This window comes from Lupinus angustifolius, chromosome LG19 (genome assembly GCF_001865875.1).
Source record: "Lupinus angustifolius cultivar Tanjil chromosome LG19, LupAngTanjil_v1.0, whole genome shotgun sequence".
Lineage (NCBI taxonomy): Eukaryota > Viridiplantae > Streptophyta > Magnoliopsida > Fabales > Fabaceae > Lupinus > Lupinus angustifolius.
In genome coordinates this window covers 3,032,817-3,058,589 of record NC_032027.1, presented here as the reverse complement: position 1 = coordinate 3,058,589, position 25,773 = coordinate 3,032,817, and the positions used below count along the sequence as shown (strand labels likewise).

At 31.1% G+C, this 25,773-nt stretch overlaps 4 protein-coding genes and 1 pseudogene across 4 annotated transcripts; 2 read left to right on the top strand and 3 right to left on the bottom strand.

Annotated features, from left to right (window-relative positions):
- LOC109334327 (putative disease resistance protein RGA3) lies at window positions 512–3,376 on the bottom strand. The gene has a single exon (XM_019570035.1). The coding sequence runs from the start codon at window positions 3,327–3,329 to the stop codon at window positions 687–689; it is 2,643 nt and encodes an 880-aa protein (XP_019425580.1). The 5' UTR covers window positions 3,330–3,376; the 3' UTR covers window positions 512–686.
- On the bottom strand, window positions 6,626–8,663 carry LOC109333909 (annotated as a pseudogene).
- Window positions 13,817–18,504, top strand: LOC109333574 (probable sugar phosphate/phosphate translocator At5g04160). The gene is made up of 5 exons (XM_019569076.1): window positions 13,817–13,888; window positions 14,290–14,766; window positions 15,463–15,566; window positions 17,248–17,476; window positions 18,265–18,504. Exons 1-5 carry the CDS (start codon window positions 13,832–13,834, stop codon window positions 18,409–18,411), a joined length of 1,014 nt encoding a protein of 337 aa, XP_019424621.1. The 5' UTR covers window positions 13,817–13,831; the 3' UTR covers window positions 18,412–18,504.
- On the top strand, window positions 19,415–21,996 carry LOC109333709. The gene is made up of 4 exons (XM_019569260.1): window positions 19,415–19,646; window positions 19,813–19,944; window positions 20,265–20,669; window positions 21,555–21,996. The coding sequence occupies exons 1-4, from the start codon at window positions 19,507–19,509 to the stop codon at window positions 21,697–21,699; spliced, it is 822 nt and encodes a 273-aa protein (XP_019424805.1). The 5' UTR covers window positions 19,415–19,506; the 3' UTR covers window positions 21,700–21,996.
- On the bottom strand, window positions 23,834–25,510 carry LOC109333759 (zeatin O-glucosyltransferase-like). Its single transcript, XM_019569325.1, has one exon. The coding sequence runs from the start codon at window positions 25,396–25,398 to the stop codon at window positions 23,905–23,907; it is 1,494 nt and encodes a 497-aa protein (XP_019424870.1). The 5' UTR covers window positions 25,399–25,510; the 3' UTR covers window positions 23,834–23,904.

Below are 25,773 nucleotides of genomic sequence, written 5' to 3'. Positions count from 1 at the left end.
GCACCAATAATGAAGATTATTGATGGTAATAACTAATATGCACTACATAACCACAACTGTTGCAGTAAGCTGCTATGCATACTCTGCTGGGACAGAAATCTAAATGGGAAAGGATGAGATCTAATAGAATGCAATGGTATGAGGTTAGCTTTCATACCACACTGTTTGGATATTTAGAATGAAATGGTGTGAAGTTATTATTCCATTGTATGCAATAGTGAATGGTATGAAATAAAATGACATAGAATTATATATTTTTTCTTAAGCCATTACATTCCATCCCATTCCACCTAAGTTGGGGGAGGGAGGGGAATTCCACTGCATAACATCTCTTACCACCAATTCAAACAAAGCCTATGGTTCTAACTTCTAAAACTATGTAATTTGAAGCAAATGTTATCCTGAGTTAGAATGTTTAAACTACACTTAGAACACCATACGGATGCACATAAATCAAAGAAAACTTATCAAAATCATATTAGACAAAACAAACACAAATCTTGAAATGCTCTTCCTTTAATACCAAATTTATTTTTCAAGAACAAAACTAAAGGTAGAGTTTAAGAACAAAGAGCAATATCCGGCAAGCTAGCATAAACATCACAAAGATAATTCAATCTAAATTATTGGAACCCAAAAACAGAAACACTTCAAAGCTTATCCAAGTTATGCAAACATTACTTTTTTTACTCCTCTTCCTCCAAATGATCTTCCTTTATATCCTCTGGTTCATCAATGAAAATCTGATAGATGTGAGATATTTTGGACCAATACTCTCCAAATTTTGGTTGGCATTTTCTACATAATTCTGGACAACCTTCAATTCTTAAATATCTAAGGGCGGTAAGGTAATGGATATCATTCGGGAGAAACATCAACTTTGGACAATTTATCATACCAAATGATCCCAGAAAACTCAAAGTTGATAGCCATTCAGGAAGCACCAAAAAGTTCTTACAATCAACAATTATCAAAGATTGCAATGTGATTGTGGATTCTTGTAACCAAGTAGGCAAGGTCCATAGTTGTGGCAAAGAATGAAGGCAAATTGCTTTTAACCTCAAGTTGGAGTTTTGATCATCATATCCCATTGTCAAATCCAAATACTCACAGTCATCATATCCCATTGTCAAATCCAAATACTCACAGTTATCAACTAACAAAGTCTCCAATTGAGGGAAATGGTTAATATCAAGAGGCAATGACTTTAGACTCCTACATTTAGTAACTATCAATGTTCTAAGAGTGGGAAGTTTTATCCCTACAAAAAGAGACTTTAGATTCTCACAAGACTCAATGTTTAGAATTTCAAGAGAATTCAAGTTTGCAATGTCATTCTCGGGTAAAGTAGATTCCTTTGTGGTTATCCCTAATTGTCGGAGACTGATCAAGTTTCCTAATCCTTTGGGCAATTTTTCAAGGTTTGTGCACCCGACAAGGTTCAAGACTTGCAAATTGTAGAGGTTGCAAATAGAATTAGGGACTCTCTTAATTTTTTCATTCCGCTCAAGGCTGAGAAACCTTAAATGTCTCAACTTACCAATGGACAAGGGCAAAGTCTCGTATGTGGAATCACTTAAGTCTAAAATCCGCAAGTACCTATATCTTGACACACACATATTCAAGAAAGCTTTGTTGCTTGCTCCCACTCCTTCAATAGGAAATAGTATGGTTCTTACCATAAGAGACTTTGAGGTGAAAGATTTACCAAGGAACTCATCTTCAACAAAAGATAGATGTTGAACATTCTCAGGTACATTTTGGATGTTGGAACTTACCATGTGGCACTCATCTTTTGCAATAGACCGAGCAAGATCATTCATCAAATCATGTACTTGAAAATAATATGAAGTGCCAAAGTTGACAAATTCATGAAGAAAAGATCTCGACATTAGTTCGAGCAGACATTGATTTGCAACATCTATCAAAGTTTCATCTTTGTTTGGTGATGGAAGGAGACCTAGTGCTGCCCAAAGCGAAGCTACTTCAGAACTGTGAAATACAAAATCATCTGGATAAAGGGAGAATAATTCAAAACATTGCTTCAAATGAGATGGCATTTGAAGATAGCTTAATCTAAGTGCACGTAAAATGGGATTAGCTATTGGCAAATCCCAAAACTCCATATCTCTAATTAATTCCCAATGCTTTATCTCATATTTTGAAAATAGCATACTCCCCATTGATCTTATGGACAAAGGAACCCCTTCACATTTGTTCAAGATTTCTCTCCCAACCTTTATCAAATCCGGAAACTTTTTCTCTTCTCCTTCTTTAAATGCATATTTTTCAAATAGAGACAATGAATCTTCCACACAAAGGCCCTTTAAAGTGTGAGAGTGAATGGTGCCCATCATGGAAGCAATAAAATGATTACGTGTAGTCACTAAGATTTTACTTCCTTGTATACATGTTGATATTAAATTCCAGAACTCATTCCATTTGAGAGGATCATCATTCCGTACATCGTCCAAGACAAGTAGGAATTTCTGTTTTGGAAGTATATCTCTAAGTTGATTTATCTGTTGCTCCTCCACTTCTACTAGTGTACCTGTAATGCACTGAATTATTTGAGCAATAACTTGTTTAATGTTAAAGCCATCAGTAACAGACACCCATATTTTGCATGAGAATGATTGATCTATCCTCTGATCATTGAACACAGAGTGTGCAAGTGCAGTCTTACCCAACCCTTCCATACCCACAATAGGGATAACTGTGAGACTTTGAGGATCATCACCACAGGGATTTTGATGCATCAAAAGTCTTATGACTGTTTCTTTATCTTCTTCCCTTCCTATTATCACATCTGGAATAGTGCAATCTGAGCTTTTAAGGCTTCTCATCATTTCGTAGTAACAATACTCATCCACAACACTTCTATCAACAACTGTATTAATTTGAAGATCAAAACTATAGATTTGAATCTTACAATGATATAATCTCTCCTTCAGTTCTTTAGTTTGTTTAGCCATCCTAAGGCCAAGAACAAACGGATTAAAGGTTGAGAAGAAGCGACCTACCTTGGTTATGGAGTTAACATGAGCATTGACCACTTTATTTTGCAATATTTCACACTCAAATTCATCCACCACGTTTTCAGCCTCATATAAGACAGGTTTGAGCTTCATCATCCAATCTTGAAGCTCTGGGTTCTGTCCTTGCTTAAGTTCAGCCTCCAAAATCCCAAATTTGATGGATAAAAGAGATGCTTTAAACGCTTGAAGTTCGTCATAGACACCAATCTCTACAGAAGCTGCTTGTATAGCAGAAGAAGCGATCTTTGTTATGAGTGAGTTAGCAATGCGAGAGAGGGATGGTTCAGCCATGGGAATGAACAAGAGAGGTGAACAAGATAGGATTATGGACAAGTCAATCATTCAAACAAAGGCTTTTAATTACATAACATATAATTTCTTAATACAATGATATAAGTTATTTTTGCTAGCTTTTATATTTAATTATTTTTATAAAAATATTTTTAAAATTAGACAAAATATGAATAATTGTTATATTTTTACTTATAATCGTCATTTATATACACATATACATTAATGTGAGTCAACTTCATTTTATGAAGAACACGTTAGTGATGTCTGCCTAAAAAATGATCAAAATTATCCTCTTTGTTCAACCTAAGTTTTCTGCTAAGATTATTTTGGTAAATAAACTAAAAATTTCTTATTCTCTCACCCCAAAGCCTTCAAACTTAACTCATTTACTCATTTCTTTAAGGTTAATTTCGGAAGAAAATGAAAGAGTTGAGAGCTATGAAATATATTTGTGAGATAATTATCAAACCTATTTTCTCTTTTTTCTCCTCTAAAATTCAACTCCTAAACAAACTAATCAGTTACCAATTTCTATGTGGAAGCTAAAACCTCCATAAGTCAAACCTTGCAAAGGCTTGCAGTGTTCCACATGGTCGTGGCAGCACCACAAGTAATTTATTCTAATAAAATCACATTTTATTATACAAATTTTATTTTAATTATTTCCTCCAACATAATAACGTTTAGGACGTTAACTACTTTAAATTAAAAACTCTTTAGGATGTCAACATTTTTTTAAGTATTTAGTTTTAATCACGGGTATATAAGATTTGTAAGGAAGACTTTCTTCTCATGATAATTTGCTTGTAGTTTAGAAAATAAGTTGGTTTATTACTCTCACTTTGTATCTCCTATAGACAATTTAAATGGAAAAAATACAATTATATTTACTCATTTTATAATAGGTTTTAAATTGAGTGTAGTATATATGCATTATTAGTGCAAAAATTTATATACAATCAATATATCATTTACTATTAATTTGCATTACTTTTTTAGAAAGTCAAAGATGATTAAATATAATTGATGTTGATAGTTTATAAAACTTATACACTATTGGTACATACATTTTTTCCTAGCTTACATGTTACATACGGGTCAAACTTATGTGTGGAAAAAAAAATCTTAAACAGTCAAATAGATGCTAAACAGACAAATAGGAGTATAAATACACATTTGATGTCACATAGAAAAATAAGTTTATTGTGTGCACAGAGAATTGCCAAATTATAGCCTTTCAATTTATGTTTACTGTTTTAAACTCAATATGATTTGGGTCTTTTGTTGTTTTGGCACAAACAATTTGAATGTAATTTATAATTGATAAAGTTAGTTGGGGTTAAACTTTACACTCAGTATTAGTTCACACTTGATTCTTTATTTAAAACCATTTAGAACGATTGACCCACTTAAACACCTCGATATGACTGATAGTTAATGTCTTAGTAAATTAGTCACTTATGTACGAAGGCCCAATGTCTAATAACTTTGATACATAAGAATAAGAAAAATGACTTATAAAATTATGCTCATATATCTAGTGATTCATACATGCAAGTTGAGTAGAAATGCAACACCTCAAATGTCCCATCTGCCAATGTCTTGGTCTATACTAGCACTTTACCAAAAGTAGATTTATGTCTAATAACATGTTATTCAGTTTGAGAGTGGTTATAAAATCACAATATTAATTTCATGTCTAGATACTAAAAAGTGAAATGCATGCAATGACAAATAATATAAGTCTATGTCTAGAAAATGCACTATTTGTTGAGTAATATAAGTTCATAAAAGTGCATAAAGTAGATCAAACTAAATGCAAAGCAGTAAGTAAATACAAAACTCAAATGGAATCGAAATTCATGGATTAATGTTAATCAAAATGTTTACATAAAAATTATGTTACATTCAACCTCAACTATGAAATGCTTAGCTACACATATCCAAACAATGTAAGTATGGTAGGAATAAACACTCATGAGGTGATAGAACCATAAACAATCGAGTAACGATTATCACCTATGATGCTTATACTTAGTTTCAATGAACTAAGTGTTAAACTCTCTAAAATCCTTGGAGGAAGCTAAAATGGTCCTCCACTTGCATAAATCCTTAACCTAAACACATCAACAACTTGGAATTTTGATGTGGTGCTTTTAATTTATAACAAAACTCCACCACCTCATACACTTCATACACTTCTCTCATGTCCAAATTGTGTTATTTAGTAAAGGCATATTCCACTTCAAATTCAGTTCAATTTAATATCATAATTTTACATCAAGACCATAACACATACAAAATCATCAGTATGGATAATGTTGGAAACCAGTGTCACTTTCTTTTTTGAAGTTGTGAACTTGTGATGCATGACATGTTATTATCCCAAATAAATCAAACATTTAAGCATAGTCAAAATCAAAGTCACTGTTATCTTTTAATCTATCACTTGTTTTCCTCTCTCAATTGCATCAGTGGACAATATGCTGTATAAAAATAAATTAGCACTGAAACATATCTTCAAACGTGAAAGTGAAACTATAAAGAGTAGATAACAAAAACTGTTAATGCAGGAGTAACATGATCCATGCAGAAACATGAAAATTATGAACACATTCTTTCCACTTTTACCTTCACTACTTGTATTTGGCATGTTTTTGCATTAGCTTAAGAAACATACAGCATTGGTCACTGAAACTAATGAAGTGCTATCTCAATTCTTGAAAAAAATGCACCAATAATGAAGATTATTCTGCTATGCATACTCTGTTGTGACAGAAATCTAAATGGGAAAGGATGAGATGAAAGAGAATACAATGGTATGAGATTAGTTTCCATACCACACTGTTTGCATATTTAGAATGAAATTGTGTGAAGTTATTATTCCATTACATTCCATCTCTTACCACCAATTCAAACAAAGCCTATGGTTCTAACTTCTAAAACTATGTAATTTGAAACAAATTTTATTAAATGTTATCCCGAGTTAGAATGTTTAAACTACACTTAGAACATCATATGGATGCACATCTGAATCAAAGAAAAATAATCATAATCACATTAGACAAAACAAACACAAATCTTGAAATGCTCTTCCTTTAATACCAAATTTATTTTTCAAGCACAAAACTTAAGGTAGAGTTTAAGAACAAAGAGCAATATCCAGTGAGCTAGCATAAACATCACAAAGATAATTCAGAAACATAGAGAAATTACTTAAGAATAACAATCTATATTATTTGAACCCAAAAACAGAAGCACTTCAAAACTTATCCAAGTTATGAAAGCTTTCCTTTTTTTACTGCTCTACCTCCAACCTTTCTTCCTCTGCGTCTTCCTTTAGATCTTCTGGTTCATCAATGAAAATCTGATTGATGTGAGATATTTTGGGCCAATACTCTCCAACTTGTGGTTGGCATTTTCTGCATAATTTTGGACAACCTTCAATTCTTAAATATCCAAGGGCAGTGAGGCGATGGATATCATTCGGAAGAAACGTCAACTTTGGACAATTTGCCATACCAAATGATCCCAAAGAACTAAAAGTTGATAGCCATTCAGGAAGCACCTCAAGGTTCTTGCAATCTACAATTAACAAGGATAGTAATGTGTTTGTGGATTCTTGTAACCAAGAAGGCAAGGTCAACAATTGAGCAAAGAATGAAGGCGAATAGCTTTTAAACGTAAATTGGAGCTTTGATCATCAAGTCCCTTTATCAATTCCAAATAGCCACAATTATCAACTAACAAAGTCTCTAATTGAGGGAAATGGTTAATATCAAGAGCCAAAGACTTTAAACTCTCACATTTAGTAACTGTCAAAGTTCTAAGAGTGAGAAGTTTTATCCCTATAAAAAGAGACTCAAGATTCTCACAAGACTCAATATTTAGAATTTCAAGAGACTTCAGGTTGGCAATATCATTCTCGGGTAAAACAGTTTCCTTTGTGGTTATCCCCAATTGTCGGAGACTACTCAGGTTTCTTAATCCTTTGGGCAAATTTTCAAGCTTTGTGCACCCAACAAGATTCAAGACCTGCAAATTGTAGAGCTTGCAAATAGAATTGGGGACTCTCTTAATTTTTTCATTTCGCTCAAGGCTGAGAAACCTTAAATGTCTCAACTCACCAATGGACAAGGGCAAAGTCTCCTATGTAGAATCACTTTAAGTCTAAAATCCACAAGTACCTATATCTTGACACACACATATTCAAGAAAGCTTCACTGCTTGCTCCCACTCCTTCAATAGGAAATAGTATGGTTCTTACCATAATAGACTTTGGGGTGAAATATTTACCAAGGAAATCATCTTTAGCAAACGATAGATGTTGAACATTCTCATGTACATATTGGATGTTGGAACTTACCATGTGGCACCAATCTTTTGCAATATACCGAGCAAAACCATTCACCAAATCATTGATTTGAAAATAATAAGAAGTGCCAAAGTTGACAAATTCATGAAGAAAAGATCTCGACATTAGTTCGAGCAAACATTAATTTGCAACATCTATCAAAGTTTCATCTTTGTGTGGTGATGGAAGGAGACTTAGTGCTGCCCAAAGCGAAGCTACTTCGGAACTGTGAAATACAAAATCATCTGGATAAAGGGAGAATAATTCAAAACATTGCTTCAAATGAGATGGCATGTGAAGATAGCTTAATCTGAGTGAAGATAGCTTAATTCAAAACATTGTACACAGAGCATGCAAGTTCAGTCTTACCCATGCCTCCCATACCCACAATAGGGATAACTGAGAGACTTTGATGATCATAAACACAGGGACTCTGATGCATCAAAAGTTCTATGATTATTTCTTTATCTTCTTCCCTTCCTATTATCACAGCAGGAATAGGGTAATCTGGCATTTTAAAGCTTATCTTCCTTTCGTCCTCCTCTTGTGCATCAACAATACGCATCATTTCTAGACCATACGTATCCATTAGAGATTTAATACTGCATACTCTCTGCTCTAGTTGTTGAATTTGTTTACCCATCCTGAGACCAAAAGCAAATGAATTGGACCTTTGTTATGGAGTTAACATCAGCATTGACCACTTCATTTCGCAATCTTTCATACTCAAATTCATCCAACACGTTTTCAGCATCATATAAGACATGTTTGATCTCCCTCAGAAGTAACATCGCTGAATAGAGTTGTTCTTTCTCAAGGTCAACCTTTTGAAGACAAGCTTTCATGGATAACAGAGACTCTTTAAATGATTGAAGATGGACATAGACACCAATATCTAGAGAAGCTTCATAAATATGAGAAGAATCAATCTTTGTTATTAGTGAGTCAGCAATGAAGGAGAGGGATGATTCAGCCATGGAAATGAACAGTAAAGGTGAAGAGATAGGAATTTGGACAAGTCAATGATTCAAACAATCTTTTGCTATTACACTAATGTTTTCACAATGAATGTAATAAGGTATTGTCTGGTGTAAAAACATATAATGAATGTTCATTTGTATTAATTTTTTAAGATATGAATAATAATTAAATATAAATAATTGATACATTATATAATAGATAATTTTTATATAGATTTAATATGTATATATTGACAGTGTAAATGTTTTTTACACTATCAGTAATTTATCTACCGTTAATTTATTAGTACTTACCAACTACTAAACTTACAACCTCATTAATTAATGATAGACACATAACTCTTACATTCAACCACAACCATTAAATTAGATAGAAGTGATAAATGCTTCTTATTTAAAAGTTTCAAACGCTTCTTCTACAAACATTGTAAAAACAGAAGGGAAAAAACCCAACACACAAAAAACAAACATTTCTAAGCAAGTTGGGAACTTTATGAAAAACCACATTTGCCCTTGAAGAAAGGAGGAAGAAGGGTACCCTGAAATGAATGGGTTCCGTGAAAATGATTGAAGAAGTGTTTCTGCTATTGAAAGCAATGAGCTTTGAACGCAGTTGGAAAGGGACACGCCATAATGACTAGCTTTTAATGTGGGCAACAGCTTTTACTCATCTAAAATAATTAGCTTATGGCATCTTTTTATTATATATTATGATAATAAAGTATATATTTTAACTTGTTTTCTTAAATTTATAGGGTATCTAACAAATGTCTTCTTTTTATTTTTTATTATATTTTAGAATTAAAATTTCTAGAGAAAAGAGAATAAGACACATGTTAAACACTGACTATATTTAAGGAAATAAATTATTTCCTTATATAAGAATATACTTTATTATATAAATTATTTATAAATTAAAGTTTGCTGTAAAAAAGATTAATATAGTAAAATATTACATCTTATTTGTAACAAATTATATTCATTAAACTATGAAAAAAGTATAGATAAGTTATAAATTGCAATAAAATTTAAAGAGGTGTCATATGAGTGGCGTTATAATATAACTGAGAGTTTAAAATCTATTTTGAATTGATTGTATTATTTTTGTTTGAGAGTCAATAATGGTTAAGAAATTAATGACGAATTATTCATTAACAGTACAAAAGACACTTACTTTTTCAGTGTATACATATTAAACTCTATAACTGATCCATCTTCAATTACTGAGTTTTTAAATATAATAATAAGGCGAGAAAGAATGTAAAACCTTTGTTAATCAGGATTGTGGATCTGCCTTGTTTTTGTAGGTTTCTACTTTGAAGAATTTCTGTGAATAATTGTCATTTCTCAAACAATCAATCTCCCTACTAAAGATGAGATGCACCAGATGATACTTTTTCAATTGGTTTGTTTCGTTCATGATTGGGTCCAAATATGATTAGGTTTTATCAGATTTAGGATTGTGCTCAGATTCATAAATTAATATTTACAATCAGGTAAGGGATAAACATGATTCTCACCCAACCATCACATATATACTTATTATTCATTATGATTGTACATGTATCTTTGCATATAAAATAATCACATCTTTCTACTTAAAAATATGAGAAGAAAAAGATATATGCATTGACAATGTATGAATTTTATACACTGTCATTGTATTATCTATTATTGATATTTAATTACTGCTGACTTTTCAAAAAAAGTAATTCAAATAAATGGTGAATGATGAAGTTCGTGTGTATCATTCTTTACACTGTCAGTATACAGATTTTACAATCTAAAAATATTATAGATTGTTTAATTTTTTATCATACATATATTATTTAGAATAGGTGTCAAACTCTCATATACATATATCATTTCATATATATATATATATATATATATATAAAATGGTTTGCATCAAATTTAATTAGATCTGTGTATTTTGGATAAGCTGTATGTTCCTGAATCCATGAATGAAGCATGACAATGTGATATTTTTATGGTTGATTTAATTATAAACCTGGTTAGATGTCTTACTTAGTCATTGTCCTGAAATTCTGTTAGGCACATGGCCACTTTTATTTTTTAATACTGGGTGTTATTTTTATTTGTTAATTAATGAAGTTATGCTCCATATAACATGAAAATAATAAAAGACTTAAAACTTAGGCTAGACTATAATAGTAGTCTGATTATTCAATCTATACATAATCAATATATTATTTACTATTCATAAAAATTTATTAACAATTATTGGAGACTAAAAAAACATATTAAAATATCATTTTAGAAATTTTATCAATATTTAGACTAATATATTGTGAGTAATTTGATAAATTAACTAATTGTTGAAAAAATACAAAACATTGGAGTCATTGTTCTAAATGATCTTGGTATTAAAGTTAATTAGTGTCAAAACATTTAATAACAATTATTCTTGAGATTATCAATAGTGTAAAAACTTTACACTATCAATACATAGATTTTAAACTCTTTCAAATATCGATTTGAGATTACATTTGATATAAATGATAACCGACATTGAATTGAACCTGAATTATAATATGAAATTATAACATTACTATATATAAGAGAAATGTATTTAAATGATAAGAAACATGTTTTACAATTTGGAGTTCGGGATACTCAAAACTCGATGGACAAAAATAATATTTTTTTGGAATTTTGGGAGGACACTGCCAATTTTGAATGGAAAGTGTCGGTTGTGTTCACTAGCTCATCGGTGGGAGGAGTTTCTTACACAAAACAAACAAAGAAGAAGAAGAGGTTAGAGTTGGGACAAGCGTCCAAATCGTTGTTGTTTTCTTGCAGACGTGCCACTTCTCATTATTCATCATAAAGAATAATGTTATATTCTCCTACTAAATTATCATATTAATCTTCCTACCTATAAGAAAATAACACATATTACTTGAAAATCAATCACTAATAAATAAAGTAGGATATATGTTATTTTGTATGGGCATATGATTTAGTAGGAGTATATTTATTTTCCCATCATAAAATAATAACGTAACATAACACATCCATTTTCTGGAATAAATTGGTAATTTTTCATTAACTTTGCCTTCAATTTTTAATTTCTTTAATTATATTAGTAAATCTCTTTTTTTTGGTACATTATATTAGTAAATCTCTTTTTTTGGTACATTATATTAGTAAACCTCTTTTTTTGGTCCATTATATTAGTAAATCTCTCATCATTAGCCCAGAAAAGAAAGCAATAAAAATTCAGCAATACATTACGCCTTTACCCCTCTTTTAACATTATAATAAGGTGGAAATTTAGTTATAGTAGGACCATGGATATAATTCGATTCTCTTCAAAGAAGCTTTATTTTTTTTTATTGAGACAAACAAACAAATATATTTTTAGAGCTTAATATTTATGAACTATTATTACTATATCATTTATTATTTGTTTATATTTTTTAAAGAAGCAATAATGATTAAAATGAGTAATAAATGATAGATAGATAGTATATAAAATTCTTATACTGTCACTACATACATTTTCATCACGTATTTTTTATATTATTATTGCTCAACTTTGGGCATATTAATTACTTATAAGTTATAACTTATTAATACGGTTGGAAACAAACCGAATTGATGAGTTCACAACTCGATATTTGGTTTAGTTTGAAACTCGACTTGAGTTCGATATGAATTACTTTTTTAACTCAAATTTGGTTCATTTAAAATTCTAGAATTGTTCGATTCAGTTCGAATGGATCATTTGGACAACTCAATAATTAATTAAAATTTAAAAAATACTTCAAAAAGTTATATATATAATAACAATACAGAAATAATAATGTATGAGTCATTATAAAAATAAAGATTACTTTATATATATAAACTTATCGAGCTAACTCATGAACCTAACGAGTCGAACTATATTCAACTCAAGTTCGGTTCGTTTATTTAACGAGTTCAATTTCCATATTAAGTTTAGCTCATTTGGTTCATGAACCAAGTTTATCAACTTAAATAACGAATCGATTTTCGAACGAATGTCGAGTTACTTCGATTCATTTTCAGTACTGATGATCCCAACAAACACTTACATATATATATAATTCTCATTTTCATCTGTAGCACAAATCATAACTACCTTTAACATAGTGGTATATATTATTCACTAATTTTATTTGATCGTCACACCTTTGTAATATCTATACACTATCAGTATAAATATTTGTACACTTTTATTATTTTATTTACCATTTATTTGAATTACTTTTGTTGAGTAATCAATAATAATAATATAAACGTAATAACAATGTATAAAACTCACATATTGTTAGTGCACAATTCTTTTTCTCTTTTATGTATGTTTGTACTCTAATTTTATATTATAATTTAAAGTATAATGTCTATACATTGTGTTATAAACATTTAATATATCATCTATCTTATTATAATTTAATTTTTAATGTGTTATACACTCTTATTGTATACATTTTCTGATCTAAATTAACTATATAAACAAATATGAGAGATACATCTACGATATGTCAAGGAAAAACTTCAAATTGTTGCTACATTTTATAAGAGAGCTTAATTAATTGGGATGAAAACCTTAAAACTATTGCCACATTTCAATTAAAGTTTTTGGACTAAGCCTTCGTCTAGATATTGCTAAAAAGATTAAAAAAATTAAGAATTCAATTTTTGGAAATAACATTTGAGAGGGGTATTTATACATCTGAAGAAATTATTTTTTTATGTAAAATAAGAGGATATCTTTAGTAGAACAAAAAGATTAATTTAATTGACTAACATTTTTTTATAACTTATTATTAATGGTCAAAACTGTTTGATGCTTTATAATTTTTAGATTAATTGCAAGCTGAAACCTTAAAATTGTTACAACTTTTTTTTAGAAGTTCATTGAAAGCGTCAAACAAATTGTTTTCCATAAATAGTCCATTATCTAATTTAGTCTTACTTCATTAGCAATAAGCATCAACAAAATTTCATTTAATTCTATTCCACAAGCTTTTTTTTCAAATCATATTCACCACTGTTGTTGAATTCAATGAGAAAATCAAGAAGTTTAAAACCTCAATTGTTACAACAATACAAGTTCACAAACAAATAAAATACAAGCAAAATTTTCTGCACAAACACCAACAAAAAAAGTTACAATGAGCAACATGAGATCCAAACCATCCTATGAAAATGGCACAGTTAAAGAAAGTGAGGTATGTAATTAAACAAATAAAAGAAACACTTATTTTTATCTGATAATTTTTTTTTTGTATAACCAAATATATCATGGTAAATCATTAAGGTGATATTGATTTAGTAGTATAAGACCCCACTGGATAGGTCGATGATTAGATTCCTTGTAATCGATGGAGGAGTAGCCACAAACCCAAAAAATTAATTCTTTAACCAAAAAGGTGCGATAATACTATTAATGATACAAAAAAGTATATCCTCATTAGATGAGAAATTAATCCACACGCTAATCATCCTGCTAATTGTCGTTCTCAGAAATCGAACCTACCTAACTAGATCCAGTGGGTATTACGGTAGTTATTTGGTTTTTATTGCATTAGTTAAAACAATAAAAGCCTGATATGCATAATTAAAAATCCAGGTACACAGTCCTGGGAAGCTTGGGAAAATGGTGTCACCAAGCAGCAAAGAGTTCTTGTTCATATGTTTCCTTGTGACCCTTTGGTACTCATCAAACATTGGTGTGATTCTTCTGAACAAATATTTGCTATCAAACTATGGTTTCAAGTTCCCAATCTTCCTCACAATGTGTCACATGTCAGCATGTTCTGTTCTTAGCTATGTATCCATTGCATTCTTCAAAGTGGTGCCTCAGCAAATGATCAAATCAAGGTCTCAGTTCATAAAGATTGCAACTTTGAGCATTGTGTTTTGTGGGTCTGTGGTTGGTGGAAACATTTCTTTAAGGTATTTGGCTGTATCATTTAATCAAGCTGTGGGTGCAACTACACCATTTTTCACTGCTGTATTTGCATATTTGGCTACCTTTAAGAGAGAGGCTTGGGTCACTTATGCTGCTCTTGTTCCTGTTGTTACTGGAGTTGTAATTGCAAGTGGGGTATGTTTATCTATTTATTATGTTTTTTGTTTTGTTTTGTTTTGTTTTGTTTTATTGAATCATAGAATCATCTATGACCATAGTGCATTCATTTGATTTATAATTTTGTGGATTTGTTTTTTGAGATGGAAATGTTTATATGGATTTATTCTGAATGATGTTTTGTCTTTTATGATCATATCAATATATTTAGATTTTAGTCAACATGTCATTGCAACTTCACTTTTCAAATGGCTATACAGATCTAGAATCCTGTTGAACAGATTAGATTGTATGTGTTTTTAGCTGATCTGTGATTATTTGAAGTATAAGAAATTTATTTTGATGAGCTTATTTAAGAAATGCAATTTGCTTGAAAGTTAATGAGATCTCAACCTTTCAAGAACTGAAAATCTGTATTTTTCTCCTTTATTTGCATGTATCAGATGGCCTAATTTTTGGGCAATTTGTAATCAACTAGCATTGAAGTTACTTAACTTATTATGCGACTGTATCAAATCATGTGAATATACTTGTCATGAATTAGACTCATTTTAGCCATCCACTATGGTACATTCCGTGTTTATCTCCGCGACACGTTATAATTTAATATTCTGTCATGTTTGGCAAGTTATAGTAGTTCCTTTTGACGTGCATGGTGCATAACTCCTTCCTATTTTCTTCTGTTGAGGTACACGATTTTCTTCTTGATCGCAGGGTGAGCCAGCTTTTCACTTATTTGGATTCATTATGTGCCTAAGTGCAACCGCTGCAAGAGCTTTCAAGTCTGTTCTTCAGGGCATTTTGCTTTCTTCTGAAGGGTAAAATATTTTACATTACAGCTATGATTTCTAACTTCTTCGTCATCTCACTTCTAAAACTATACAGCTAAATTTTAAGATCACTAAAAAATGACATCCAATAGGGACCCCCTCACATTTCTAGTTATATTAGTGTCTATTAGAAACTAAAATTGATGCATCGATCCGGAACTATCTGTCTAAAAGTACTTTCTGTAAAACAACCTATGAATGATATTTCAGGAGTTGTTACCTGTGCTGAGTGGAAGATACAGTGTCGTAAATCATCACTCTTGAGATATGCAGTAGTAAGATTTGTTCAATAGAAAACTTGGAAAGTCTTAACAGTGTTGTTACCGGTTAAAACATTCATAAGCAGCAAGGTATTTGCAACTAAGAAACTTTCATCAGGCTATAATCTAAATATATTAGCTTGCATAGATAGAAGATTGTGGATGAGAAATTTCCATTCTTTATCGAGACAGATTTCGAGACTTTCTTTCAGAGATTCACTTCCTTTTTTTAAAATTCCTATGATAGGTCTGTTGCAATTGATCAATAGCACAGGTTTGGAGTAACTAGGTGCCTAAATCATAATGTCTACAAATGTTTAAGATCTTGTTGTATTGCTTTAATGGCCAGCTTTTATTGTTCATCTCTTTATAGTTATTATTGGTTTGTACCTGAGTAACTGAAGGCCGTCTTTTCTGATATGGCTTTCTGAGGTTTAGCCTTAAAAAGAAGTTCGCTTGTTTCTTGAATCCCATTTGTGACATATGAGAAAAATGATAATTTCTTGGAATTTACATTTTCCGCAAACAACATTTGTAGGAACCAGAATTCATTTAGAAAAAGTATGCAATTCTCCAACTTCTGTAATCAAGTACTTTGATATAAGGTAACTACTAGATGAATGAAAGATTGGTTGGAAGAAAGAACACTGCTATGAGCATGCTTTTCATTTTTTCACCCCTCATTGTTCATATACAATTCAGAAAGATAAATGAAAGTTTTAGAACCCTGATACTTCTTGCTTAAAACTTGTTTTTATTTTTTGTACTTTCTACTTATTTACGTTCAAATCATTTGCTTAAGTTTCCTTTTTACATTAATACTGGGTTCTGAGTGAAAATTCCTTGTGCAAGCACTAATGGTTATATAGAGTCAACTTGTTTTAGTACAGTAAGTTAGAAATGATCCCTTCATCAGTAGACTACATCAGCATCTGATTATATGGAAACTTATATTTTCGAGAGGCGGAATTATTACTAAACTTCAGTGGTGGTAGTGAAACCTTAATACTAATACTACTACTTTTTAGAAGAGACTTAAGGTGGAGAAGAAAAGAGTCATTGTATTGTTTAACATTCAAATGCTATATAATTGTTTTCAATGATATAAAACTGGAAAGGAGTAGTTGTCGGTTTTAACTTGTAAATGAGCATATGGTGTGATTAAAACTTACTCATCTCTAAACTTAATCTTGACTTAACTCAGTTCATGTTTTTCAACATTGTGGAAATCCAGCGTTGCACGAGTCTTCAAACCTTCATTATAACATTTGTAACTTGTGTTATCCAATGAATTGATTCAATTTTTTTCTCTCAGAAGGGTGAACCCTTAACTTTTAGAGAAAATTAGATAATCCTTTTTTTAGTGGCAATAAACATATTATAATGTTGGATCTACTTCAACTTAACAGGGAAAAGTTGAACTCGATGAATTTGCTTCTGTATATGTCTCCAATTGCGGTCATATTTTTGTTGCCTACTGCACTTATCATGGAGCCTAATGTTGTAGATGTCACATTGGCACTTGGAAGGGAAAATAAATCAATGTGGCTACTACTTTTGCTTAACTCAGTTACAGCATATGCAGCAAACTTAACAAACTTCTTGGTGACTAAACATACAAGTGCTCTCACACTCCAGGTTTGCCTTTTTCTCTTGCACATTACTAGAAATCATGACCACTTATTTAGTTCTTAAAAGGTAAAAGAAATAATGAAGAAGAAACTTTGTTTTATACTTATCAAAACAATCAATAATAAACTGAAACTCACTTTATCTATATTTTATATAGCATATTATATGTTTAAGCTTTTCAAATGATTTGTCTTTAATCTTGATTCACATGATTTCTTTTAATGTAATGCTTGATAATTTTAAAAAGATTCATATCATAATTTTTTTGGTACAACCAAGAGTACCCTTTGGATAAGAAACTAACTAATCCATTTCGAGGTGTGTGACTGCTCTTCCCAATAAGTGTCGCTCCCAGAAATCAAACCCTCGACCTTTTGATGTTTGTGGGAATCAAGCGGTGCCTTACATCACTAGACCAACATCTTGTTGGTATATCATAATTAGTTTACTTAGCAAGTGTTTGTTCAACGCACAAGTTTGTATGCTAATGTTTCTTGAAGGAGGAAGAAAAACATATGATGTGAAACATTAATGCCGAGAGATTATTATACTGATGAAACTTCCTTTACTTTCTGCAAATGTATTATCTTTTAGTTGTTTACTTTCTGAACAAGAAAGAACCAAAGGATGTCGACAAATTCGAGATTGAATCCAATTCTTTCAATTATTTGATTGTGAAAGTTGCTTGTTTGGACTTTAATAACATAAGCAGACACAAAACCAAGTTAACAATCATGTTAAGGTGTACTTATTGCAAACTTGGTTTGTTATTTTGTGCAATTCATACTGAACAGGTTTTAGGCAATGCAAAAGGTGCTGTAGCTGTAGTTATCTCAATACTCTTATTCAAAAACCCTGTTACTGTTATTGGCATGGGTGGCTACACAATAACAGTACTTGGAGTAGCTGCATATGGAGAAACAAAAAGGAGGTTCAGATAAATGGTCCCTCACATTCAGTGATTGTGTTATATTGTATACATATGAACAATGTTTTTTTGTAATGGAGTAGCAGCGATGGAAGTGTTTTTATCATGTTCTTTTGTTGCATACAACGACAACTAAACCTTAATCTCACAGTAGGTAGTGTCGGTGTTATCTCGTTGCATATAAACATAAATAGTTATTCATGCTAGTAGATTTGTTCTAAGAGTGACCAGATTTTTCATGTGATTGAAGGCTTGAAGCAAAAAAGTTAGAAATTAATAGGTACTAAAGGAGCAACTTCAACTTCAATGCTTATGTACCACCTTAGTTATAGTACTTAAAATTAAACAAAATTCCTTTGCTCCAGAAGCACTTAAAATTTTCATATGGTAACAAATTATTACATTAGGACACTACTACCATGGAGAAAGAAGGAAAAAGAGAGAATAGAGTTTTACCATGGGTTTATATAGATTTTGGGATGAGAGGAAGAAAAAGAAAGAAAAACATTTCATTAAAAGCTAACTTTTTTTGTGAAAGAATGGCTAAAATCAATTTTTAAAAATAAAGTACCTAACAAATATAATCAAATATAAAAAAAATTAGATAAATATTTATAAATATATAAAGGATCAAAATATAAAATTAATTAGAATACTATTTATCAAAATGTAAATACATCATTCATCATGCATAGACAACGATAGTAAATACTTATTTTGATTCTTTAAACTTTTTTGTGTGCCTGAAAATCGAAAAATCCAATGTAATTTAAAAAATATCAATTATATGTCAAATTAATAATTTTTTAGTTTTTATGTGACAAAAACTGTATTGTATAACTTTCACAATATTCAAGTATTACTTTGAGTTTTTACTTAAAATTGTACATGAATTTTGAAGGAGGAAAGTGTGTATTTATTATTTTTTTAATGGTTTTGATGAACGAAATTGGTATTTATTGTTTAAGATTGAGAGTGAAACTCGATTCTGATATCAGCAACGCCTCCCAGTCGCCGCCGTAGAGAACGCATCCTCCTCCGCCACCGTAGAGAACGCATCCTCCTCCGCCACCTCCGCCACGTCACTCCCATTGCCACAATCACCGGAATGGAAGGTAAGGTTTGGGGTTATTGTTCAAGTGAAGAAGACATTGATGATGATAACACTGATTTCCATTTGCAAAATGCAAGTGATGATGACCAAAACCATTACTTTTCTTCACATTCCTTCCCCAAATTCCAACCTAGGTTTTACTCTTCTCCTTATCTTACTACGTTATTTTAGAACAATAATCTCATTTATTCATTATCATCAATGACCCTCACCACAAAATTATTAATATCTATGTTTCCTTTGTTTTTATATGGTTTTCAATGTCAAAGTTTGTTTTTTTATTTGCATTTTGTTTATCAGGATTGCAAAATCCAAAGGTGTGTGGAAATATGATATAGGAATGGCAGAAATCATTGAAAAGAATGGCAAGATGTGGGTAACAACCGGAATTTGTCGTAGTAACGACACTTATTCTTCTATTGAAGAGACTGTGTAGGTGATGTGTTATCTTTTTTATATATATAATACCTTTTACAATTTTCTTCAAGTTATGGACTAATTTGTGAGTTGAGAAATTAAATTGACATATTCAAGCAACATTGGTGTAGGTTATGACATTAGAGATCGAGTGTGATTAAGTCAAACCTCAAAGAGAGTCTGTGTTCTTGGTGAACTAGTTAGTTAGGTCATGGTGATAGTACACTAGTTTGAGAGTACACATATATATTTGTTATGTATCTTTTCTTTCTAAGATAGGATATTTTGAGAACTTGTGGTTTATGTAAAGGTCGATGATTTAGGTAATATTGCAGGTATTTGATGGAACTAGGAGCTCTACAACTATTAGATGATGGCGGCGATAGTAGTCTATCTCTAATGGACATGTACCAAAAGGTTTTAGGAAGGACGTGTGGATGTTGTTGGGAGCAGTTTGAGGTTTACAGGCACCTCAAGTATCTCGGCTACATAGTTGGGCGACATAATGTTTTTTGGAGTTTGAAGGGAATTAGAAGCTCCCATAAAACCACAGCTCTTGAAGACACTAATGAAAGCAAGCAACTAGTAGACATGGGTTGCAAAGTTGAGCTTCCCATCGATGAGTTATTCAATGAGTTGCAGATTAATGATTTTAGGCCTGATTTTGATGTTTATCCTCCAAACAGCAGGTTTAAAAAGTCTTCTCCGGGTGATCCGAGTTTTCTGCTTTACTTGGCTAGGTAATTACTTATTCTGCTTTTGTATCAGTATCATTCATCGCTATTTTTTACTATGAAATTTAATTGGTAAGTGACCTTTATACTGTTATACGAAAAATCATGTTTTAGGCAGTGTAGTAACTGAAAATATGACTAGGAGGAATTCAAGCATTTCATGACTTGTATTGTTTCACTCACTAACAAACTGAGACCCTTGCCTGCTGGCACAGACATATTAGTTCATAGTTTGAATTGTTTTGTTGGGGATTGTTGTATATGTGTATCATTACCAAAAGCATCGGGGGTATAATTATTCCCAGTGAATACTAAGAATTGACAAAGACATTATAGTAGTATGCAAGGTAGTTAAAATCAATATCATAGATATGATTGAGAGGGGAAGACAACACATAAAACGTGTGATCATAACACGGAATCATAGATCGTAAGATCCTACCAAACATACAAAATTATAAAATAACGTAAATAAGAAAAATAACCTATAAACCACAAAACTTACAGATAACATTTGGTTAAACTTAAACTGAAATTTGAACACCTCAGTTTAGGCCTAATAAGTCCCATACAAGTTAGGACCTAGAAACACAGAACAACCCAGAAATGATTTTAACTACCTTGGTTTGGTTGTAGAGTGAGAGAAAGGCATTAGGCCACTAGCTAATATAGTTTTTATCTTAAGGACCATTTAACCAAACAGTATAATTATACTTTTAAAAAAACTGAACTATAAACAACCACATTTTTTATTTGGTCCATATGAAATCATAACTATGCAAATTTGTCCGAACTATACTTTTCTCTTACTCTTTTCGTCCTTAATTCCTTATTGTTGTTATCTGCTTTTGGAAGCCTATGTAATTAGTTATAAAATGTATGATCTGTTAGGTCCCATCCACCATCTAGAACAGGAATTGAAATTGAAGCCCTTGAGAAACAATGTGATGGTATTCCTTTGAAAATTGGCCGAGTCACCGGGGGACAGGTCAGTTTCTTTAGCTTTGACAAGGTGGAACTTCCTGTTCTACCCTGAACTTTTGGTACCAGTCTGATACTTAAACTCTGTGGGCTGAGAAGAATGGAAGCTAAGGATAGCAACAATAGAATCTGATTTTGTAGCTTCTAGGACACAATGATGTACAATAGAAGTGTAATTCTTAGTAAAGATCCAATATAGTACAATGTTTTATCACACAATGATGCATGGCCATGACAAGAAACTGAAGGCAATGACTTAGCCATAGAAGTAATATTTTGTTTGAGGAATGAATTTTTCTTAGATGAGTTGCAAAGAATATTTATACAAAATGACTTTTTCTTTTGGTTTCAACTGTGTTCTACCTTGAGAGGGCATTTCACATACTATTATGGTCAACTTTTGTTTGTTATATAAACATTAATTAACCGATTCTGTATATTAAGGTTTAGAACACATGTTTTTTCATGTCCAGAACACATACTAATATATAATGGAAAATAAATTTTAGAATTTGGATTAAAAGTGCACCCCTTTAGTATTTTGAGCGACAATCATATATCTTAGTTTTTACATAAAGGAGACTCTTAATTAATACCATAAAAGTACATGATATGAGTATTTTTACTGAGACCGACACAAATACCTAAATGTGAGGATTTCTTCAATTGTTCTTCAAACAAATGAATAAATATTCATTCACCATCTATGTAAGATGTATTATTTTATTTAAGAACTAATGATAGTTAACACCTTAATGCATGGATGATATAAAAACAAACTTATGTATAAATATTAAACACATAAATAAATGCAACAGTCAAGTATTGAAAGCATGTCATATGATGATTAGCATTCAAATAATCATCTTTTCTTTTCCTTTATTTATCTGAGTTATATCACATGCATTGAAAAAATATCACTCATCACCTCTTTTAATTGCTAACTTAAATCAATAGTTAAAAATGCACTCAAAGGTAAGGTATTTCCTAATATTATAGGAACTTTCGCATCATAAATAATGATATCTTCAATGATAACTTCTTCTTTAAGGTGTAAGATATATTTTTTCTCACCATTCTCATGGTGCATGTGCATGGGACAAATGTCTGCATTTCCATTAGGTCGAATTCTATAGTTATAATTCTATAATATATATCATTTTCATTTTGCCAAAAAATTGATTTTACAATATAAACACTTATGACGTCCCTTATATGCTTGCATTAATGATTCTTCTCGCATTACAGGTTTTATCACAATGATGTTGCTCATAGATTAATTTTTGCGTGGATTGAAATTTATTCACTATCTATGACTCCATTATAATTTACCATTGAATTTATTCTATTAGTATTAAATACTTTTTTTGGTATAATGTTCAATTTTTTAAATACTTTCAAAATAAGATGATGATAGTAAAATAAGAAAATAATATGATATGGTTTTTTTTGTAGAAATAAGATGATAATAAGGCTAAAATATGGAATCAAAAATTACACCATGGTGTGGTGCTTATTTTGTGTTTTCCTTTTATTAAATAATATAGAAGTATAGATTAAATGGTATAGATAAACATGAAATTTAGAAGTTATAAAGATAAAATAGGGAAACATAAAATACTCAATGAATAATTATTTTATGTTTATTAATATTAGTGTAGATAAACATGAAATTAGAAAATATAGAAGACAAAATAGGAAAACATAAAATATTTAATGAGTAGTTATTTTATGTTTATTTGTATTAGTATAGACAAACATGGAATTAGGAATTATAAAAAATTAAATAGGAAAACACAAAAAATTTCATGAGTAGTTATTTTATGTTTTCCCTTTATAAGTATTATAGATATAGATTATAGATGTATATAGCTTTTACAAAAGAACCAAAATTTTAATTATCAATACTATTCTCTCCACTTCTTGTCCTCATATGTCATTTTACATAAACAAAAAATTATTGATTTTTTTATAATAAAATTGTTATTGTTGCTACTATAAATGTAATTATTTGTTCTCTATTCGTTGTAATGACAATAGGGTTATAATTGATAACTATTAACTATTATTGTTTTGGACTTTGATAACGATATAAGACCCACTTTGTTCAACAAGCCATATATAAGACCCAACTTAGATTTTAAAAGGGAGAAATTTTTTATAAATAAAATAAAAATATATGCAAATATTTTATAACGCTAATAGTTATAAAATATCTAGACATAAAGCTTATATTTGCATCCACAATGATTGAAGCAAACTATCTAGTTATATGAGCAATGAAAGAATCAATTTCCACACGAGAAACACCTCCTTCATCTTTTGACTTGAGAATCACACTTTTGAGATTCATTGCCCTTTGTCTCATTTCATCACCTTCTTTTGTAGCCATCAACCTTTTCACAGCACTCTCAATACTTGATGATGCTACCAACTCATTTCTATGAGCCCAATCCTTAACAACCAAACCAACTTTCAACACTTGTGTCACCAAAACTCTATTCCTAGGTTGATCTGAGTGCATAGGCCATGCTGCTATTGGCACCCCCATAGTGATACTCTCCATGCAAGAATTCCATCCACAATGACTCATAAACCCACCTATTGAAGGGTGACTCAGAATTTCCAATTGTGGGGCCCAATCTCTAATGATTAACCCAACTCCTTCATGTTCAACTCTCTCTTCAAACCCTTTTGGAAGTTCAACTCTTCTCACTTCATCAACATCAAAGATATCACCTTTATCAGCATCTCTTAAAACCCAAATGAAGTTTTGTTTGCTTTGTTCCAACCCAATTGAAAGCTCTCTAATTTGTTCATCTGAGAATGCTGTTGTGGTCCCAAAAGATACATATATAACTGACCTTGGACTTTTCTTATCAAGCCACTCTATGCTAAAGTGCTTGTTACCTTTGTAGCTTTTTTTCTCAATAACTATAGGGTTAAAAGGTCCTAAAGCCCAATGAGTTTTTGTACTAATAATGCTTTCTATTAACTCCATGTAAGGACTTTCAATTGCCCTTGTTGTGTTGTAAATGCTGCCTTTGCTAAATTTATGAAACTCATATTGTGAAGTGATGAAATCTATGAATTGGGTTGAGAAGCAACCTTCAAGAGAAGGAACTTCAGGGATAATATTATTATAATCATCATGAGAGTTTTTTCCTACAAAAGCTTTTTCTTTTCCCTTTCCCATTGTATCCATAAAATACAAGAACATGGTAAAGGCAGAGACACTATGGAAAGTGTAGCTCTCACAATTTGCTATATGAATAGCATCTTGTACAACACATGCCATGAGTGAGTCATAAATAACTACGACCCTTTTAGCCACGGATGAAAGTGATTGTAGAAGATTAGCCACGGGTTCACGAAGTTTTGAGGATGCTTCAAAAGAAGGTAAAAGATGAGATGGGAATTTTGTTTTTGCATTTGGGTTGGGAAGAGGTGAAGCAAAACTAGGAACATTGAAATCGTGGATATGAATATTTGCGACGGATTTTGGGTCCCAACCTTGGGCACGAATTATAGCTTGTTTGTTATGTGTGGCAGTGCCAATAAAATGGATAGGAATGTTGTATGATAAGATTAGGCGTGAGAGGTGAAGAAGCTGGTTGAGATGGCCTTGTGCTGGAAAAGGTACAACAACAACTACTACTTCGGTTTGATGAAAGATTTTGGTGCCATTGTTATGAACTTTTTCGTGGCTATTGTAATTGGAAGCCATTGGTGAAGTTTCGTAGCTAAAAGGCATTGTGGAAATTTAGCACTAAGTGTCTTAGGTTATGTGTGTTTTGGATGGTGGTAATAGGTAGGTATGTTGGTTATTTATAGAATAGGATATCAAGGTGGATTTCATTTACATCTTTGAATATTGCTACACTTTAAGATTGGATAATTTTGTATTGTTGAATCATTGTAAATATTTAATTAATTGAGAATTGTTTTACCCCAAACAAAGTTATTGTATTTTATTATTAAGAGAGAACAGTAGATATAACTAGGTATTTAGTTCATAATCCATTATATTAAATTCATTGAATTAAAAAAAATACTATTTGACTATAATTGTTCTGAAAATGGTGTAAACATTGATATAAAAATCATCATAAGTATAGAATAGTGAAAT

Bases quoted from the DNA above. Each gene is read 5' to 3' on its own strand.
- LOC109333574 (XM_019569076.1), top strand. From the start codon at position 13,832: ATGAGCAACATGAGATCCAAACCATCCTATGAAAATGGCACAGTTAAA. The intron at 13,889-14,289 runs GTATGTAATTAA...TTAAAAATCCAG, and splicing joins GCACAGTTAAAGAAAGTGAG to GTACACAGTCCTGGGAAGCT. The intron at 17,477-18,264 runs GTTTGCCTTTTT...CATACTGAACAG, and splicing joins CAAGTGCTCTCACACTCCAG to GTTTTAGGCAATGCAAAAGG.
- LOC109333759 (XM_019569325.1), bottom strand. From the start codon at position 25,398: ATGCCTTTTAGCTACGAAACTTCACCAATGGCTTCCAATTACAATAGC.
- LOC109333709 (XM_019569260.1), top strand. From the start codon at position 19,507: ATGGAAGGTAAGGTTTGGGGTTATTGTTCAAGTGAAGAAGACATTGAT. The intron at 19,647-19,812 runs GTTTTACTCTTC...TTTGTTTATCAG, and splicing joins TTCCCCAAATTCCAACCTAG to GATTGCAAAATCCAAAGGTG. The intron at 19,945-20,264 runs GTAGGTGATGTG...GTAATATTGCAG, and splicing joins TCTTCTATTGAAGAGACTGT to GTATTTGATGGAACTAGGAG.
- LOC109334327 (XM_019570035.1), bottom strand. From the start codon at position 3,329: ATGGCTGAACCATCCCTCTCTCGCATTGCTAACTCACTCATAACAAAG.